The following is a 20050-nucleotide window of genomic DNA, read 5'->3' as shown; positions in this document are numbered from 1 at the left end:
GCCAGGGTTTGAACTGTAAGCGGGGCCAGAGCATCCCAACCTGGGAGCGGCTCACCAGGTGTAGGACGCCCGCGTTTCCGCTAAGCCCCGCCTTCAGACCAATGGCGCGGCGGCTGCGGAGGCGGCGGACTTCGATTGGTCGGGAGGGCGCGGCGGTGGGTGCCTATTGGCAGATCCCCGGAGGGGCGGGGCCGAGTGCTCCATGGCTCCGGCCTGCGGGCGGCGCTCGGCGCTCGCTGCGAGGCGCGGGCGGAAGTGGCGACGCTGGCGTCCCGGGAGGCGGCGGGCGGCGACAGCCCGGGCGCGGACGCCCTCGGCGCGGGCTGGGGCATCACCAAGGGCCTCGACCCCGAAATGGCGCTGCTGGCCGAGCACCTGCTCAAGCCGCTGCCCGCAGACCGGCAGATCGAGACCGGGCCCTTCCTGGAGGCGGTGGCTCACCTGCCGCCCTTCTTTGGTGAGTCCCGGGCGCCGCCAGCCCTCCTCACCTGCCCAGATCCCTCTTCCTCAGATGCACCCGGGCCCTTAACTCCCTGTCATCCATTGCACCCAAACACCGCTTGCTATTGCACCGTGGGCATGCTTCATTAGCCCTCCGACTGCGCCTAACATCTTCATCCCCGGCTTCATTTTCCGCCCCCTTCAGAATGGTTCTCAATTCTCCCCCACCCTCACTCTGAACGATAAGCCTTACCCCCACCCCAGCTTCTTCCCATCCCAGATCAAAGAACACCCCTCCCCCCCATCCCACCCCACCTCCTCCAAGGACTTGAAGATGGAGCTGCAAAACTCAAGGGCCCTTTTAGAGGAAGTCATGAAAAGGGTTTCCCCCATCTGGGAAAGGGGGCTGGATTGTGGGGGTGATGTCAGCTGCAGGGTGCTTAGCTCGAATTCCCTCACCCCCACCCCTCACTTTCGAAAAGGGAAAAGTCCGGTCTTCCATATGTCAAGTTGAAGCACCTCCTAGGAGCGCTGGAATGAATCCCTAAGCCACTTTCAGGCGCGTTCTCTCCCCGCCCCTCCTCCAGCCCAAGACCTTGTTGTAAAGTGGAAGGAAAACCGATGCCTCCTGCCCTGCCCTTTGCCTTGCGGTTCACAGAGGGTACTGCTACCTGAGCCTGGCTTTCTTCTTAGTGGGGACGCTCCCAGCGCCCTACCCTGCTAGCTCACTTGGTGACTTTGCAGGATGACACCAGCTCCCGGGTACAGAGTCCAGTTGAAATACTTGGACAGAGCCTTGAAACTGCCTTAGCCTGAGGAGGTCTGGCACCCCTCAACCCCTGGTGGGGATAGGGCGTGTGTGGCCATGTAGATCTGTGTCTTGGAGTCCCCATCTGTGAAATGGCTGGTTTGGGGGGTGGGGACTAAATGAGAGCCTGTGAAGGGTGGGTGTTAGCTGTGGAAAGGAACTTGTGTGAAGTTCTTGAATCTAGTTTCGGGCCCAATGTGCCAGCCTGGAGGAGCATCCTGAGAGCAGGTCTCAGGCTTTCTCAGAGGCTGAGGTGCTCCAGCACTGCCCAGTGGGTGCTCTGTCAACCAGTGGCGTGCCTAAGACCTGCTTTTTTTCACCTGTATCTCAGCTGGAGATCAGATTGCATCTCCAGAGAGAGGGAGCTGTTGGCGTTAGCTTTGCTTTTTATGACAGCGTTATGTTGTTTTTAAAAATATATTTATTTGTGTGTGTTGGCATGGGGGGGGACAGGCAGGGGCTGGAGGACCGTTTTCGGAAGTTTGTTCTCTCCTTCCACAATATGGGTTCTGGGAACCAAACTCAGGTCATGGGGCTCCACAGTGACCTCCCAGCCCCGACAACACTGTCTTCTGTGTTTGTTTCCCCCTTGGCTTTCTGAGTAGTTGCTAGTTTGAGCCAGCCTGTCCTGGGTTCATAATCTGCTAGAGCCAGTGGTTCTCAAGGGATGGCAGTTTTTGTTCCTTAGAGGGGGGTGGGGGGGCAGTATCTGCTTGTCTGTGGAGATGGTTTTGTTGTCGTTGAGAGGTGGAGCAGAATGCTACAGAGCACCCTCTGGGTACTCCTAGACGCTCCTCAATACATAGGACAGCCACAAAAGGATGCCACAACCCATCAGCAGCTCCACAGTAATGGTGGCATGACTTCCCTGTCCCTCACCAACGTGGCATGGCTGCTCTTGGGGGCACCCCTAGTGCCTGAGTGTCCGGCTGGTTTGGGAAGAGTTGGAAGGAGGCAGCTGAAGCTAAGGCAGACGAGTCACCCTAGCTCGCTCCTTGTTTCTGGTCTCAAAGGATCCTTGTCTTTGCTGCCATCCTGGGCTGTGGGGTGTCACAGCTGTGGACAGAAGCACCATTTAGACAGATGCTTCAGTGGAGTTGGCCTGTGAAGGGTTAACTGGCACAGGTCACCCCATAGCCATGTACTGTTCAGTACAGACTGTCATTCTTGGCGCTCTTACCAAAGAAAACATTCTCAATGTGCTCTTCCTGGGTGGAGCGCTCTCCCGTAGACTCAGGCTTCAGGAGGGTTCGCCACTGTCAGCGCTCAGGTGGGGACTCAGTCTAGATCTTTGGGGTGTCCCCAGTCACTTGGATGAGTTGGGCACAGTGTGTGTGGCCCTGAACTACATCTGGTCTGGAGTGGTAGCCACAAGGAGTCTGAGGTATTGTGGAAACATGTTCTCAAATCACAGTAAGCCTAAATAATGACATTTATTGAGCACCTATGAGGGACCAAGGATCTGGTACAGATTAATTCGTTCACTTCATTCTTTCACAGGTATTGTCTGATTTGAAGCCCAGGTTCTGTAGCTCAGGCTGGCCTCGAATTCACTATGCAGCATGGGCTGGCCACAGTTTCTGAGTTGCAGGTGTATAGGCATGTATCCAGTACTTAGTTTTAGGAACTTAATGTTTTGTTTTGTTTTTCTTTGCTTTCTTGTTTTGTTTTGTTTTTGAGGTAAGGTTTCACTCTGGCCTGGAACTCACTGTGCAGCCCAGGCTGGTCTCAAACACAATTCTCCTGCCTCTGCTTGCAAACTGCTAGGATCACAGATGTGAGCTACATGCTTGGCATCCGTGGTGGAAGTGTGGCCTTGTTGGAGTAAGTGTAGCCTTATTGGGGTAGGTGTGACCCTTTTGAGTAGGTGTGGCCTTGTTGGAGTGGGTGTGGCCTTGTTGGGATAGGTGTGTCACCATGGGTGTGGGCTATAAGACCCTCATCCTAGCAGCCTGGAAGCCAGTCTTCTAGCAGCCTTCAGCTGAAGATGTAGAACTCTCAGCTCCTCCTGCACAGTGCCTGTCTGGATGCTGCCATGTTCCTGCCTTGATGATAATGGACTGAACCTCAGAACCAGTAGCCCAGTCTCCATTAAATGTTGTCCTTTGTAAGAGTTGCCTGGGTCATGGTGTCTGCTCACAGCAGTCAAACCCTAAGACAACATCTCACAGTCTTTTGAAGTAGGATTTTTAAAGAGCAGCCCTCTGCTGTTGCTTGGGAATCATGTCCTTGGTAGACTCATCTTCCTCTGTCTGTTTCCATCTAACAACACAGGGAGCCTGGCTCCTGAGTCTCTGGTCATCTCCAGAGTGGCTTAGGCTCTACGTTCAAATGGTGACCATGATTTAGCCCTCCCCTCCCTTTGGCCAGGCACATTGCTTCTTATCACTGCGGTAGACAGTACTACTCACTGCCAGCGTCTCTAGGTGTAGTTCTCAGTTTTAGAAGTGAACTTGCTGGATCCAAGGGCAGGAAGGCTTTAGACCTGTCAGGACAACCACGTCCCTTAGTTCCTCAGGGTGTGTCCTGGAACCAGTGACTGGGCTTGGCCCACGCAGCTTCTTCTGTTCCTTTGGGTGTGGGTCTCGCTCGTGTCAGCCTGCTCCCCAGGTTTATAGCCATCCCTTTGAGGACTCACTGCTCCTCTGCCTCTTTAGCCTGAATTCTCCCACTGTGCAGATCTTAGCACATGCACTCAGAGACTGGCCCTTTCCCCATCTTCTTTCTCCCTCCTGACCCGGTAATTGGAGCTTAGCAACTGATCGGTTAGAAGGCTGACCCGTGACTCCTGCTCTCTGTCTTTTGGGTCAGCTATGTGACTGCCCTAGACTCCAACGGGCTGATGTACCTCCGCCGTAGAAGCCTCACTGGCTCCCTGCTCCCTCCTGAAATCTTTGCTGCCCACAGCCTCCCTCCCATGCTACTGTCCCGAGAGTGTCCCCATGTCAGCTCCTCTTGTCACTCTGCACCTCGCTCACTCACCACATACCTCCTTCCTTGGGTCTGGCTGGAGTCCACATGTCCTTAAGGAATTGGCTTAGCAATAACTCCACCCAGAAAGTCCTTCCTCCTCCCTGTGAGAAAATCCTTGTATTCTCTGACTCAGAGTAACTTCAGTGTCCGTGGCCTGCATCACTTATATTTACTTACTTTTTAATATTTTGAGGCCCTTTTGTCTGGCCTTGAGCTTGTGGAACTTGTGGTACTCCCTGCCTCAGCCTCCAGAGTGCTGGGGTTACCATCCACACCATGCTTGACTGCTTTCTTCTCATGTTAAAATCTGTGACTAAGTCAGAAGACATAAGCCCTGCCCATCCTGTACTGTGGCAGACATTATTTTTTTTTTCTATTTTATTTTATTTTTTCAAGACAGGGTTTTTCTATGGAGCCCTGGCTGTCCTGGAACTCACTCTGTTCGAGGCTGGCCTCGAACTCAGAAATCTGCCTGCCTCCTCTGCCTCCCAAGTGCTGGGATCAAAGGTGTGCGCCACCACTGCCTGGCTGTGGCAGACATTATTAATCAATCACAGTTCTGTGTTCTTCTCTTAGAACGACCGCTCTTGATGAATTAAAGCTGGTTCGTGAGGGGACACCTATTTGCGGTCATTGTCTAAGGAAAAGCCAGGGACAGAGGAGCCTAAAGGAACAGTTTCTGCCTCTTGTTTCTTGGGTTCTAATGCTGGGGACGTGTTTTCTTCACTTGTGACTCTTAGCACAGTTAAATCAGTGTCCTTAGAATCTGGCCTTGCAGGTGTCTGACACTTAATTAAGTGTCCCTGAAATGAGTCCAAAAAATTGTTCTCTGTCTCTCTTGATTTAATGCTTGCGCCATGGTGGGGAGGGAGGAGCAGGGGTACTTTAGAGTCACAGAAACATCTGCTTCTTGCAGCCAAAGAAACCGAGGCCGGAGAAGTTAGAAAGCTTCCCAGGGTCAGACAGCCAGTGAGTCACCAGTGTAGCCAGACTGAAGTTCAGGGTCTGGACACCTTACACAGTGATCCTCACTCCCTCTCAAGTAGAGGAGAACCCCTGTAGAAACAGCCTGCAGGGCCCCTAAAGAAGTCCAGCAGTTTTGCTGTTGTTGTTTGGTTTTTCCAGACAGGGTTTCTCTGTGTAGCCCTGGCTGTCCTGGAACTTGCTTTGTAGACCAGGCTGGCCTCGAACTCAAAAATCCGCCTGCCTCTGCCTCCCAAGTGCTGGGATTAAAGGCGTGCACCACCATGCCTGGCTTAGTCCTGTAGTTTTGCTGATATGATGGTGGCTTTGCTGAGTGGCAGGTGGCCTGGGAGTTTCAGAGCAGATGCCTGGGTGTCCCTTTAGGACCCTCCTGTTTCTCCTGCTTCTTACAGTACAAGTTAGAGTGCAGGGACCATTAGGCTTGGGGAATCCCAAGCAGGAGAGCGCTTCCTCTAGTTGGGATGCACAGGCCAACCACACAGGTTGCACCCTCATCTCTAAGATGCTCCCTGGGGCATCAAGTCGGTTCTGGGGCCGAGGGACAGGGTTTCCGTGTCCTGGCAGTCCTGGATCTCGCCCAGCCTGGTCTACAGATCCACCTGTCTCTGCCTCCCAAGTGCTGGGATCAAAGGCATGCACCACCACCGCCCGGCTGCATGCTGACCCTTTCAAGAGAGACCATGGGTACTGTGCTCCCCCTCCGCTCCAGGAGGCAGGTGTCAATCCTTGTGGTAAACTGCCTAGAGCTAAACTCCGTGCATGGCAGGGGATGTAGACTGTCCTGGGGTGGGGGGCACTTAAAAGAAGTTTGTCTTTGAAAGCCCGGGTGTCATGGCATCAGAAGGAGGCTTTTGCATATGTGTAGTGAGCAAGGCATGGTGGGCCCTGCCCAGTAATGTTGCTCCTTGGCTGAGCACCTCGGGACCTACCTGGGAGTCTGTAGGATGGCTGCCTTCAAGGTGCAGTGAGGGACGATGACTTTGTGTCTGACTAGTTTCCTCTCATACCTGTCCCCTGAAGGCCCCGAGAAGTGAGTGGAAACAGACATTCTCATCCTGCAGAGCCCACTCGGGGTTGGGTTCTCTCAGGTGTCCGGGTAGAAGCGTACAGCCCATGCCCAATACAATTGTCATCTGGAGTCCCCCGGAGGTGACCTCAGAAAGGGAAGAGAGTGCCTGATGCCTAGAATCACGCCTTTGCATGGTTGAGAGACCTGTGCTGCCAAGGTGCACGCAGCACAGCCCCTGGGAGACAGTTCTGTCCCAGAGAAGGCATTCCTGAGCCTTGGGGACTGACGGCCAGGGCTCACAGCCAGCTGCTGGCTGCTTCCATCCGAGAGTCACTACAATGCGCCCAGGGCCATGTGGCTCCTGCTGTCATCCACTCACACACCCTGGCCTCCTGAGATAGCTTGTAGCTCTTCTGTTCAGGACATCTGGCTCTGAGGCCCCTGTGGTAGCGTGAAAGCAGGAGACAGAAAGGAATACCAGAGTGTGTGTTTGGGCTTAAGGACATTGGTTCCCTCCTCATCTGGTCTAGGGAGGTGAGGGACAGCACTGGGGAATCTGCTAAGGGCAGAAGGCAAGCCATCCTGTGACCTGACAGCCGGCAGCTCTCTTGGTGGCTAGGCGGTATCCAAATGGAAGATCTTCTGGCTCAGGAGCCTGAGAAACCCATATATGCCCCTCAAGGCTAGCTTGGCCCCTTTAAGATGGCTGTGGGCAAGCGTGGGCATTGGAGGAAACTGATTCCTAACCCTTATGAAGGAAGGAGGTAAGAAGTAGGGGAATTGTGGGGTTCCTTGGACAGGGAGGTCAGCAGCCCTGTATCTTCAGAGACAGCTGTGTTCTATGGGAAGGCAGAAGCGTCCTGGGCTGCTCGATGTGACCTGTAACCTTGTTGGAGCTTATGTCTTAAGTTTCATTGTTTCTGTTCTTTAAGTGACTTTGTGAGTCTTCCTGGTTCTGTTACATTCTTACAGTGGCTGGGTCCCCCTCTCCCCTTACTGTTACAATGTGGCTAAGTATTCCCTCCATCAAACTCCCGCCTGGACCTACAGCTTCCCCAGGCTGCCCCAGGCTCCCAAGTGTTCTATATGTGTTGCTCCAAGGACGTACCTTGTCTCCCACCCAAGCCCTGTCTTCATGCCGGTATGACTTTACCTCTTCAGGGTCAGTATTTTCCCTTCCGTCCCTTCTCTTCTCCGATTTCTCCTTCAGCCCTTGTTGTGTTGTGGGTGCGAGGCACCCACTCCACCACAGATCCAGTCTCCTGCTTTTCCAGAAACCAGGCTCGTTACTTTCTGGATTTCCTCTCTGAGGAAAGCCCTGCCTTTTGGGAAAGATGAGAATGATGCTGTGTTGTGTAATAAAACATAAATACGCCTTTTAAACTGAGGTGCTGGGAACTGCGGAACCCTTCACTGAAGCTTCTCGGCCCCCTATGAGATGGGAGTCATCGTTATCTTACCCTTCCTTTATGAACAAGGCAAGCACAGCTCAGAGGCGTTAGCTGTTTTTCCCCAGGTCACACAGCAAGTCAGAACTGAGTGCCTCAAATGTGAGTCCAATTCAAGGCTGGCTTGCTGTTTGTTTGGATCTGTCTGTCTGTCTGCCTGTTTGTTTGTTTGTGTGTGTGTTTAAAGGATCTCACTATATAGCTCTGCTGGTTTAGAATTCACTATACAGACCTCTAGGAATAGCCTCAAACTCACAAAGATCCTACTGCCTTGCTCTGCCTGTTTTCTGCCTCTGCCTCCTGAGTGCAGAGGGACTAAAGGTATGTGTTACTGCATCCAGTTTGAGACTTGAGGCTGACTATATCAGAGAGGGCAGCTGTGGGCAGGCAGCATGCGGAAACAGTGTGGCTTCTGAGAGCAAGGTTCTGAGCTGTTTTTCCTCCAGCTTTAGAACGTGGGCGTCCCTGTGTTCTCATGCTTCAGGATCAGCCTGCGACCTGAGCCTGGACACCCCTCCCAATGAATAAAAGATTCATCTCCATCAGCTGTAATTTGAGAACCTCCCATTCTGATCTTGTAACTCAGGACCATAAAGTTAATCTGCCGGGAGTATCTAACAGATGCTAATATCTGGCTATGAGAAAAAGGAATTTGCCGAAGAACCTTCCCACCCCACACAGTGTGTATTGCCACACTGTGACTACGCCTTGGAAACGAGAGAGCTAGGTGTGTCCTGTGGAAAGCAGAGGGCATCCTGGCTCTCTGTATATCTGTCTGTTCATTTACCTGTAACGGGGTCTCGCCATGTGGCTCAGACTGGCCTCTGATAACCGGGATGGCATTTTGTTCTTAAATGAAAATTATTTCTGAGAGGAAGTGACGGGGTGGGCCAGGGCATGGCTAATTTTGTACCTTGTTACTCCAAAATGGGACAGTGGGAACTCCCTTCTTGTGATAGATAAGGCTGCACCATGCTTGCGATTCTAGCACCTGGGAGGTGGAGGCAAGAGACTTCACGGTCATCTTTAGTTACAGAGTAAGTTCAAGGCTAGCCTGGGCTACATATGAACTTATCAGAAAGCCTGGCAGGCAGATTTCAGAGTTCGAGGCAGCCTGGTCTACAAAGTGAGTTCCAGGAAAGCCAGGGATATACAGAGAAACTCTGTCTCAAAAAACAAACAAACAAACACAGAGAAACTCTGTCTCAAAAAACAAACAAACAAACAAAACAAAACAACAACAATAAAAACCCTTAGAAAGAGACAGACAGACAGAAAGACTAAACCAGACCAGAGAGGAAGACCTGAGTTTACTCCCCAGACCCCATGTAGAAAGCCAGGTGTGGTGGTGCAGGCTGGCCTTGAACTGTTTGCCCTGCCTCAGCCTCCAGCGGGCAGGGGTTATGGGCAGGTACCACCACGTTGCTAAGCTGGACGCTACACTGTGATGGAATCCGGGGCCTTGCATATGTTCAACAAGCCCCATTCACACTCCAGCTCCTCTGTGGCCTTGTTGAACACAATGACCTGTGTTCTTCAACTATGTTGAAGGCAGAAAAGGAGGAAATGAGTGTTTATGGGTGGCATGTAGTGACAAGCTGGCTGGGGGACAATTCTGCTTTCTGGGCAATGTCAGCCATCTGGGCTGTGGCCGAGACCCAGGCAGGAGGACTTAGATGGCCCCAATCCAGGGACAGTTGTCCCAGAAGGCACATTCCTGAAGGCACACATGAATTCCTCTCCTGGTACCTGTTTCCTTTTGTTTTGGGGGTGGTTTTAACAGTTGGCTGTTTGCCGTGCATTTTCCTGGTTCCTACTGGACCCGCAGGCAAAGCAGGAGAAAATAGCCATCGATGACCGAGAGAGGCTTTTAAAAAGATATCCAAAGCAGTCATATCCCCCGATGCCGCAGTTAGAGGCCGTCGTGGGCCATCTGAACTCCAGCCCTCTGGAAGGGCAGCAAATGCTGTTAGCTGTTCGCTGTCTCCAGCCCCTGTGCTACATTTTAATAAATGCCATCTAGAATGCTTAAACCAGCGGCTGATGTATCCATAAGATAATGTGGTTGCTGGAAAGGTCTCCATGTTGTATTTTTTCCTTTGTCACTGAGATTAAGCAACTTTTAAATTCATCTGTGAACTTCTCACTCTAAAAACCTTATCTTCTTATCATTCTGTAAATGCTCTTTACATATTCCATGTATGATGGTGGCCTTTATTTATTTTCTCTGCTTCCTGCCCCACTCGGTTGACGGCCTCTTACGAGAAGTTCTTGGGTTTTATAACTAGATTTGTTGACCTTACGTCTTCTGAGTTGAGAGAAGAAAAAAAAAACCCTTACTAGGCATAAAAACCTTTCATCGGCGTTCAAAAACACCCAGGCTTTCCTGTCTGCAGCCTGCCTGTTGGGGCTGGTTATGATGACAGGAGGCGGTGGCACTGCGGGCCTTCCTGTTTTTTAAAGGCAGCTCCCTTCCTTCTGGGGGCTGCAGGACAGAGCAGAAAAGCATCCCAGCGCCCTCGCTCCCTCCAGGCCTCAGGCAGGTCGCAGGTCGAGGACACGACACGGTTAAAGAAGGCAGAACAAGTTTGGGAGAGAACTGCAGAACTAGTCGAACGAGAAAAGGTGCTTGCTACATTCTGGGGAGCAGTTAGGCTGGTACGCCTCCACGCCATGGGAACAGGTCACCCTCTGCCCTGGGTGGGGGACAGCCAAGGTTTAAGTATTAGAAAGGCCAACTCTGGGGTACCAGCCCCAGCACCGTTCACTCTGAGTTCACACCGACAGATATGTCCCTAGAAAGCTAAAGTGGGGTCCCTTGGCTGTTATCCACTTCAGGAGTGCCATTTGGCTTCTCGACTGTGGTCCCCTTGGAGGCCCTGAGAAGCAGCCCCCTAAACCCCCGTACTGGAGTTCTATTCTTGGTGAAGCACCCCTAGAAGTGAAGGGCTCACGCTCAGAGTTCTCAAGTCACTTGTCAAAGTCGTATTAGAGACAGAGTTGACATCCTGAGCCAGCTGGCTCTGAAGAGGAACAGGCAGTTTCCCTACTAACCACAGGCACCACAGGCCAGCTCAGCTTCCAGTATGGCTGCCTCCCACCTTTCCTGCCCACCCATCTGGGGTCACACACCTGCCACTGCCATCTCTTCTTTTGGGGATAGGGTTTCACTAGCCGGCTCAAGCTGGCTAGAACTCATGAATGATCCTCCTACATCGGGCTCCAGGGTGTCAGGGTGCTCCACCACACCACCAGGCCTGTTTCCTTAAAGGCCCTCCCGGAGCCGAGCCCGAGATCCCTGCTTCACCCTCCGGCCCCACCCAGTGAGCCCTCCCCCAACAGCAGAATGCCTGGCCTGGCCTGGGCAGTGGCCATCAGCCACACACAATGAGGGCTGCTGTGGGGCCAGTGCCAGCTGACCACAGTGGCTTTGTGAGCCTGGCTGAGCACTGTCAGGAGAATGGGGAACAATAAGCCCTTCTCCTGCCGCCAGGGTGGACTCCGCACCACGCCATGACTGTTTCCAGTAAGTGAAGGGCAGAGTCTCGAGTTAGCCTGCAGCTAGCCACCCGCCCTCGCTCTGCCATCAGCCCAGCTTCCTGGCATCTCCCTTTGAAGACTGTGGTTGATGATCACTCAACACCTGCTGTGTAGGGCAGCCTTGTCTCTTTTCCTCGAAGCCCTGCCCTGCACAGGACCTAGGAGTCTCATTTTACAGGGAGAGAAACTGAAGGCCACGTTCCTTCACAGACTCTGACATCCTGGGTGGGTGGGTGGATGCTTAACACTAGCGAGGTGTCTGCTGTGCTGTCACAAGGCTGAGCTTGGATGCCTGATACCCAAGTGGGCAAAACAAAACCCAGGCCGTCCCAGCACTTGGGAGGCAGAGGCAGGCGGATTTCTGAGTTCGAGGCCAGCCTGGTCTACAAAGTGAGTTCCAGGACAGCCAGAGCTACACAGAGAANTTTCTGAGTTCGAGGCCAGCCTGGTCTACAAAGTGAGTTCCAGGACAGCCAGAGCTACACAGAGAAACCCTGTCTCGAAAAAACCAAAAAAAAAAAAAAAAAAAAAAAAAAAAAACCCAGGCCGGCGCTCTGAATGAGGTGGAGAGAGGCATGGAGACAGTAGGAGCCCAGGAGCTTGATGCTTGTTCAGTCAGTGAGCACCGCGTTCACTGAGAGACTGAGGAGAGTGAAAAACACCACTGTTGGCCTCTGGCCTCAACCCACATGCGTGAAAGTGCAGGGGAAGAGCCTACCAGGGAGACCAGCTTCCCACAGTCCGCTCACCCATGGAGATGGCTCAGTGCTACCAGGACCCTATCTTAGGGCTTATAGCCTGCCGCTCCAAGGGATGGCAACTTAGGTTCCAGGAGAGACTTCGATGCTAGATGTGGGCACTCACTTTCCATCTCAGCATTTGGAGGTGGAGGCAGGAGGACCATGGGCTACTCAGCAAGACAAAATGTGGGGTGTGCACCCCACAGAGGCTTGGGGAGACATGCTGGGTCATGGAGCCTGACCCTAAAAGTAGGGTGTCACGGAGTGCCCTACTTTTGAAGCCCATTTGACAGCGTTTGCCCCACACTAGGCACCCAGCTAAGTATGTCCAAAGTAGTTTTCTTTTCGATTGATTTTTGTGTTTATTTCTGTGAGCGTGCATGTGTGAGCTGTGGCACCCAAGTGGGGGGGGTTGTCAAAGAACAACTTGTAAGGATCTTGTTCCTTCCTTCTACCATGTGTGTGGAGTTAGGTCATCAGGCTTGGCACTGGGTCACCAGTGAGATATCTTTCTAGATTTTTTTTTTTTTTTTTGGTGTGAGGGTCACACCAAGGACCTCACGAGTGCTGGGCAGGCACTCGGCCTCTGCCCCACCTTTGACCAGAAGCATCATTGTGTCTTGTTTTCTTTCAAGAGGTTCTTTCTGCTTTGTAGCCCAGGCTGGCCTTCAAACCCTCAATGGTCCCGCCTCCACCTCCTGAGTGCGGGCATTGCATGTGTGTGCCCCAGGCATGGCTGGCACATCCTAAATCCAGATTTCTGACTTTTGTGCCAACCTTGCTAAACGCTGAGCTGACACAGGAGGAAACAGGCGTGAGGTCAGGGAGACTTGCCCCACTGAGGAATGTTGGGCCAGCCTCACTGCCATCTGCCTGGTCCTTATCCATCACCGCACTGTGTCAGGGGTGTGTCATCAAAGGTGGCTCCAGCACACACCTCTTCACATCTGCAGTGAAAGAATATTCCAGATGGCCAGCCAAGTGTGCTGGTCACCTTCACTGGAATTTACCTGCAGAAGTTCTTCCCCAGGGCTCATTTGTGAAGTCCTTGAGGCGACGCCCTGGTCTGCCTCCTAGGCAGAGGCATCTATCTCCCTTCTGTGGGCCAGGCACCCACTTCCAACCTGCTTGGTGTCCTTGTGCCCCTGACTCTGAATCACTTAGCAAGCCCACTTCCCAGCTGGGAGAAGCTGAGGGTTCGAGTATCACAACCATTTTGCTCAGGCTCCAAGAGTGAGAGGCCCACACTCAAGTGTGACCCTGCAGACCTGCACCTCTCCTCTGCAAGCTTTTGGCTAGTGCGATATTCTCTGTCTGTGGCGATGACATGCCAAGAGGACCAAAGTCGGGGAAAGAGGCAGGAGCATACAAACATCACATGTCAAGAACAGTATGGCCAGGAGCGCTGGTCTGTTGTCATCTGCTCCAAGGGGCCACTGCTTGTTCAAAGCCCCATTTTACTGGGACCTGCCAAGAAGGTTCCGCCTACGCTCGGGAACACTGGTGCTCTAGGGTGAACAGAGTGTGTGTCACTCACCACACACCTGTGATGGGTCCTATTGTCCCATTCACAAGGTGGGAAACTTGAACTCATACAAAGGCAGTGCCTGAGCCTACCCTGCCAGAGTGAAGGGGACACAAATCAAGCCCAAGGTCACGTGGGTGCTGGCTGCACGGTGCAGATGGGGATTCCCACCACAGCAGAGAGCTGCCCTGAGTGGTGCCGTGCTGGGGAGAAGCAACCCCACCAGCCCTCAGAGGCTCTGGCCAGTTCTGGAGTGACAGTCCGCCGTCATCCAGAGCCCAGAACTCCCAGAATTCACGTGGCCACAGAGCCTTCCAAACACCTATCCACGATTCTCCCTGGCTCCTAAACACAGGTGAAGGTCCTCCACAGCCTGTGGTGTCCCGAATGCCACCCTAGTCCGGAATCTAAATCTCTCTTCTCATTCTATTCCCAGATTGCCTCGGGTCCCCGGTATTCACACCCATCAAGGCGGACATAAGCGGTAACATCACCGTAAGTACCCAGCCGGGCATCTAAACCATCTCTGCCCAGTTCTCAGCCTGAGGATGGGGCAGAGGGCAGGGGGCATGTGGAGTCCTATCCCCTCTCAGGCCCCATTGCAAGCATGCAGTCCAGGATTAACCTGACACCCTGACACCTGCCTCCACCAAATAAGACCTCAAGAGATGGAGAGGGGCTGGTAGGGCTGCCCAGTGGTTAAGAACACTGGCTGCTCTCCCAAAGGTCCTAAGTTCAATTTCCAGCACTACATGGTGGGTCATGACCATCTATAAAGGATCTGATGCCCTCTTCTGGCATGCAGGTGTACATGCAGACAGAGTGCTCAGACATTTTTATAAAGGAGAGATGGGGCAATGGTTCAGTCTTAGAAAATGTAGACCTGAGTTACGACTCCACACCCACATAAAAACCAAAATAACCCTAGTACTGGGGGAGTTGGAGAGAGGTGGGTCCTTGACGGTCATCCGCCAGCCAGTGAGAGAGGCTTAAACTATAAAGATGGAGTGTTGGCAAGCTGGCTCAGTGGTCAAGGATGCTTGCTGCTCTTTCAGAGGCCTGAAGTTTGGTTCCTAGCACCCAAACTGGGCAACTCTCAGTTGCCAGTAACTCCAGGTCTGGGGATCTAGTGCCCTCATCTGGCCTCCATGAACACTCACATGTGTACACACACACACATGCATGCACACACACAGAGGAGGAGCTTGAAGCTCAGAGTGGTGGATAACTTACCTAAAGTCACACAGCAGGAACGTACAGAGGCAGGATTCACACTTACAGCACAGTCTCATCAGGCTGACCTGGCGCCAGTTTGGGGGCTGTTTAACCCGGGCAGTTTTGATCCCTTTGCTTGAGTCCATCCCTCTTCACTGTGGGACGTCTTGTCTCTGATGTCTGAGATGGTGCCAGCAGAGAAGACATGGTGGCTTCCAGAGCCAGCCAGGCTAGAGCCCAAACCTGTGACCTTCTGCACAGGACCTTTGATGCTACTACCCCTGTGACTTATGACACATCACTACCTGATGCCTCTATGTCCTCTGATTAGGCATTGAGAGTGGTGGCAGTGTCCTGGGTAGTGTCGGTGACTGGGAGGCAGGTGGCTGTATGCATAGGATGGGACACTCTGCCCAGTGTCTGCCAGACAGGCTGTGATGTGGGAACCCCTCTGCTCCGTTCTAGAAAATCAAAGCCGTATATGACACCGACCCAGCCAAGTTCAAGACCCTGCAGAACATCCTGGAGGTGGAGAAGGGGATGTATGGGGCGGAGTGGCCCAAAGTGGGGGCCACTCTGGCACTGCTGTGGCTGAAAAGGTGAGGGGCTTGGGAGCATGACTGGGCTGTGTTGGATGGGGGGGTGCTAACCCTGTCATTTGATAGCCGCCACAAACTTCCCTGAGGTAAGACTCCTGCTGGCTGGCACTTCCTTGTGCTAGCCCCAGAGGTGCCAGAGGAGGGGCTTGCCCCACCTTAGGCTCCCCCTCAGTCTTTGTGCCCCTGACAGTTTCACAGACTGGTGAGTCATCCTCAACCTGGAGGAGGCCACAGAAGCATCTGGAGGCCAAGTCACAATCCAGGTCATCTGAGCACAATGGTGCAGGCTGGGTACTGCACAGAGGTAGCCATATTGTACACGGATAAATTTATGTATTATCAGTAAGTCAGTCAGTCAGTCTGTCTTCTCTCTCTCTCTCTCTCTCTCTCTCTCTCTCTCTCTCTCTCTCTCTCTCTCGGTTTGTTTTGTTTTGTTGAAGCAGAATTTTTCAGCCCTGGCTGTCCTGAAACTTGTTTCGTAGACCAGGCTGGCCTCGAACTTAAAGAGATCAGCCTGCTCCACCTCCTGAGTGCTGGGATTAAAGGTGTGTGCCACCACACTCGGCTTTTGTGAGCCTCTTGACAGAAATACTGTAGGAGTTTTACTGAGTTGGCAGAGATAGGCGTGTCCCCGCTTTGAAGCTTTTCAGTGATCTGCTAGCTCCAGGATTCTCTCGCTGTGTGATGTCAACAGACCGCTGCCGAGAAGCAGCCACTTCTGACATCTCAGGACTCCGAGCCAGGACCCAGGAGGACAGGGCAGCTCAGCATCTGAACCCCACTTCCCAGCCCCCAGCACATGCTTCTCTGGAGAACTGGACCAGGGGAAGTCGGCTTCCAGAGGGTGGGGCTGCATGGTCATCAGGGTGGAGTTGTTTTAGGAGGTGTCCCACGCACACTGCCCGAGTTTGTCATGAGGCCTAGAAGGCCTGGGCTAAGGGACCCAGGTCATTTACCCAGCAGTGGCAGCCAGGAGGGGTTGCTCTACAGTGTGAGCTGCCGCTATTGTCATGTGGCAAAGCCTCTAGCTGAGACAAGCCGGGGCACAGCCCTGCTGTAGATCACTCCCCTGCGCCGCCCCCAGCCCCTGCAAGAAGGGAGCAGAGACATTTGTTTGGGTTCCAGTTGGGTTGTAAGAGGCAGAGGAGGCAGGAGGCTGGGGAGAGGCTGAAAGGCCACCTGGCTGTGGAGTGGCTGATGGCACCCTGTTTGGGCCTGTGTGTTTGAAGGGCTTAGGATACAGGCCCCTTGTGGATGGCACTTCCGTGGCCCTGGCAGAATGCGCCAGGTGGAGAGGGAGGGTTCCTGTCAGCCCAGAGTCTCCTGGGGCTCAGCCCTCCCTTGGTCAGCTTCACTGATTCTAGGCCCACTGTGAGGCAAGACATCTCAGTGACATAACAGCCCCGTGTGGAAGAAGCCATTCACCTCATGGCTGACAGGGAACTGGAAGTCATTAGGGATCCACTTTCTCCAGCGAGGCCCCGCCTCCTATAGTGACACCCAAGCGTTCCACATAGGAGCCTCTGGGCACCTTTCTGGTTGTCTTAGCTGCACCATGGGGCTGGCAGGGGTCCTGTTTCTAACTCAGGTTTCCTGCTGTGCCCCTGAAGCCTCAGGCAGGGGTCACTGTACAGTCAGGCAGCACCGTGGACAGATTCAGAAAGGTCCTGCAGTAGAGGCATACAGCTGGCCTCTACTTACAAACAGCTGTCCCACGGGTTACTGCGGGCCGTGTAGGGTGATGCTGACCAAGGCTCCTGGACAGGTGTACGAACAGTGTGCCTGACGTATGTATCTCTGGCCATCGGGCCCTCCGGGACCACACTGGCTTCATCCTTTAAGCCATGAATGGCCACCAGGACCCAAAATAGCCTCTGCTTAGAGGCATGCTACCACAGGCCCAAGCGCAGTGGGGTCATCCCATTGCTTAGGGACCTAGGCTGCCTAAGGAGGGTACTTCCCAGTACACCAGCTGCACTGGGCCATGATTCTGAATGGCTGTACCCCCTTTGACCGCAGGGGCCTGCGCTTCATCCAGGTGTTCCTGCAGAGCATCTGCGATGGGGAACGGGACGAGAACCACCCCAACCTCATCCGAGTCAACGCCAACAAGGCCTATGAGATGGCCCTGAAGAAGTACCATGGCTGGCTGGTGCAGAAGATCTTCAAGGTGAGCGCCACGGGACCGGAGGACTCAGGCTCCCTCCTAACCACCCCGGGAAGGGTGGGCTCACCTGCGCTTTGGGGTGGGGCCGGTACACTTAGGCTCCCTCCGCAGCCGTGGCCAACCCTGCTTGTGGCTGCCAGTGCTCCTTAGTGTCCCTGTGGGTACACTCAGCCTGTGGTTCCACAGCTGTGAGAAGAGACTCAACTCCAGACTCAAGAACTACAGGGTGATGGCGCTTACTGCTGTCCCCTCACCCTGTCCAGGCAAGGAGGGAAGAAGGGCCCCGCCCCCCGAGGAGGTGGGCCCCGCCCCCAAGGAGGTAGCCGACCACAGCTCCTGAAAAGGGCTTTAGAGCCAGCCTGGGCAGCAGAGAGGCCGAGGGTCCGTCAGACTAGAAGGCTTAAGGAGGAGATAGCAAAAGCCTTCCAGATGTGCATGGCTTTCCCTGCCTGTCATGATGCCCTCAGACTGCGCCTCCTCCCCCAGGAAGCCCAGGCTCTAACAGGAAGGGTCCCAGGGCAGGCTAGGTCCAACCAGGAAGAGCAGGTCACGAGGCAGGAAGTATGGCCCCCTCCGAGCCTCCTACCTGGTCATGCCTGGGGGTCAGGGGCCATCTTGAGCAGCTCAGTCTTCCCGCAGTGTCTTCAAAAGCCCTCGCAACCGACCGCGTCCACCCAACTCTGCCTGCAAGTACACCACTAGTGGGCGCTGTGCCACACTCTGCTCTCTGATGATCTCAAGTCCCACGGTTCAACAGGGGGGCGGACTGGGCCTGGCTGGCAGCTTGACCTCTTTCCAGGATGATTGTAGAGCGCAGGGGTTCTGAGCCAGCCTGGGCAACATAGTCAGATCCCATGTCAGAAACGAATTGTGAGCACCTGGGAGCCTGCCTCTGAGTCTCAGTGGCCCCACGGCTGGCATGAGTGTGAAGCAGGCCCTAGCCTGGGTTCTGCTCCCTGGGCAGACACGACTCAGGCTGGGGACCCAGCGTACTTAACTCTTTTCATCATAGATCATGGTGGATCATAACAGATCCGGGCTCTAAGGGTCTGTGAATTTCTGGTTCTCTACCCTCTGAGGTATTGAAGCACCCCCTAAATTTTAGCCAGGTGTCACCTTTAAGGACAGACAGATGTGTGTCTGGGGTTTGCTGAGCATCTTGGGCTCTGTGCAGGGTGGAGCGTGTCACCGGACCTCCCCAACCGTTTTTTGTTTTTGAGACATGGTCTCACTGTGTAGCCCTGGCTGACCTGGAACTCACTTTGTAAACCAGACTGGCCTCGAATTTTGGGGGGGGGTGTTTATTTATTTATTTATTTTATGTGTATGGGTACACTGTAGCTGTACAGATGGTTGTGAGTCTTCTTATGGTTCCTGGAAATTGAATTTAGGACCTCTGCTCACTCCGGTCACCCACGCTCGCTCAGGCCCAAAGATTATTTATTATTATAAATAAGTACACTGTAGCTGTCTTCAGACACCCCAGAAGAGGGCATCAGATCCCATTACAGATGGTTGTGAGCCACCATGTGGTTGCTGGGAATTGAACTCAGGACCTCTGGAAGAGCAGTGCTCTTAACTGCTGAGCCGTCTCTCCAGCCCACGCCTCCCTAGTCTTAACACAAGCAACCAAATTGGATGTAGCTGTTTGTTTTTTTGTTTGTTTGAGGCAGGGTTTCTCTGTGTAGCCCTGGCTGTCCTGGAACTCACTCTGTAGACAAGGCTGGCCTCAAACTCAGAAATTCACCTGCCTCTGCCTCCCAAGTGTGCCACCACTGCCCAGCAGATGTAGCTATTTAACTTACTCAGGGCCACGCTGTGGTCTGCACTCAGGCCTGCCTGTACCCAGGCTGGTGTCCGGCTGCCCCTCACCACGGAGGGGAGACACACTCCCCTTTTCTCTCCTAACAACATGAGCAGAGAGACTTGCCCAGTCTTGGTCAGGGATGGCCCTGGTGCCCAGTGTGCAATCCTTGGTCCTTCCCCACTAACACCGTGTCTGCCTTCCCCCACTGCCCCTCAAGGCCGCCCTGTATGCAGCACCTTACAAGTCCGACTTCCTCAAGGCACTCTCCAAGGGGCAGAACGTGACGGAGGAGGAGTGCCTGGAGAAGATCCGCCTCTTCCTGGTCAACTACACGGCCACCATCGACGCCATCTACGACATGTACACCAAGATGAATGCGGAGCTTGACTACACAGTGTAGGCGGCCGGACACACAGCCCCATGCGGGCACCAGCAACCCCATCACTGTGAATCAAGCTGGAATCCCCCAGCTCAGCCAGCCCAGCCCGGCCAGCCAGGGTCTGCAGGGGGCAGCCTTAGCTTGTTAGAGGTCTTTTGTTTTCTTGGTTTTTTTGTTGTCTTGGCCTATTCTAATGGAGCAATAAACACCTTCCATTCACTCCTCGGGCGCTCAGGCTGAGCCGCCGCCATCCTTCCAGTGTGCTTAAAACCAATTAACGTTGCTAACTAACGTTGCTAACGTGGAGGAATTCCTAGGGTTTTGTCATTTCCTCCCCTACCTAGCTCAGGAGGAACTCAGCTCAGGGGCGACATACACCTCACCCAGCAAAGAAGCCTGGCCCATCTGGCCCAGG

The 20050-nt window shown here is 53.7% G+C and overlaps 1 protein-coding gene across 1 annotated transcript; it reads left to right on the top strand.

The window, feature by feature from the left end:
- Positions 1-263: 263 nt before the first annotated feature.
- On the top strand, positions 264-19854 carry Gltp (glycolipid transfer protein). The gene is made up of 5 exons (XM_021163336.2): positions 264-457; positions 13905-13963; positions 15149-15282; positions 17302-17452; positions 19474-19854. Exons 1-5 carry the CDS (start codon positions 355-357, stop codon positions 19654-19656), a joined length of 630 nt encoding a protein of 209 aa, XP_021018995.1. The 5' UTR covers positions 264-354; the 3' UTR covers positions 19657-19854.
- Positions 19855-20050: the final 196 nt, after the last annotated feature.

The sequence above is a fragment of the Mus caroli genome, chromosome 5 (genome assembly GCF_900094665.2).
Source record: "Mus caroli chromosome 5, CAROLI_EIJ_v1.1, whole genome shotgun sequence".
Classification (NCBI taxonomy): Eukaryota; Metazoa; Chordata; class Mammalia; order Rodentia; family Muridae; genus Mus; species Mus caroli.
Note: the sequence above shows the minus strand (reverse complement) of the source record. Positions and strands in the feature narration are given on the sequence as shown.

Bases quoted from the DNA above. Each gene is read 5' to 3' on its own strand.
- Gltp (XM_021163336.2), top strand. From the start codon at position 355: ATGGCGCTGCTGGCCGAGCACCTGCTCAAGCCGCTGCCCGCAGACCGG. The intron at 13,964-15,148 runs GTAAGTACCCAG...GCTCCGTTCTAG, and splicing joins ACATAAGCGGTAACATCACC to AAAATCAAAGCCGTATATGA. The intron at 17,453-19,473 runs GTGAGCGCCACG...CTGCCCCTCAAG, and splicing joins TGGTGCAGAAGATCTTCAAG to GCCGCCCTGTATGCAGCACC.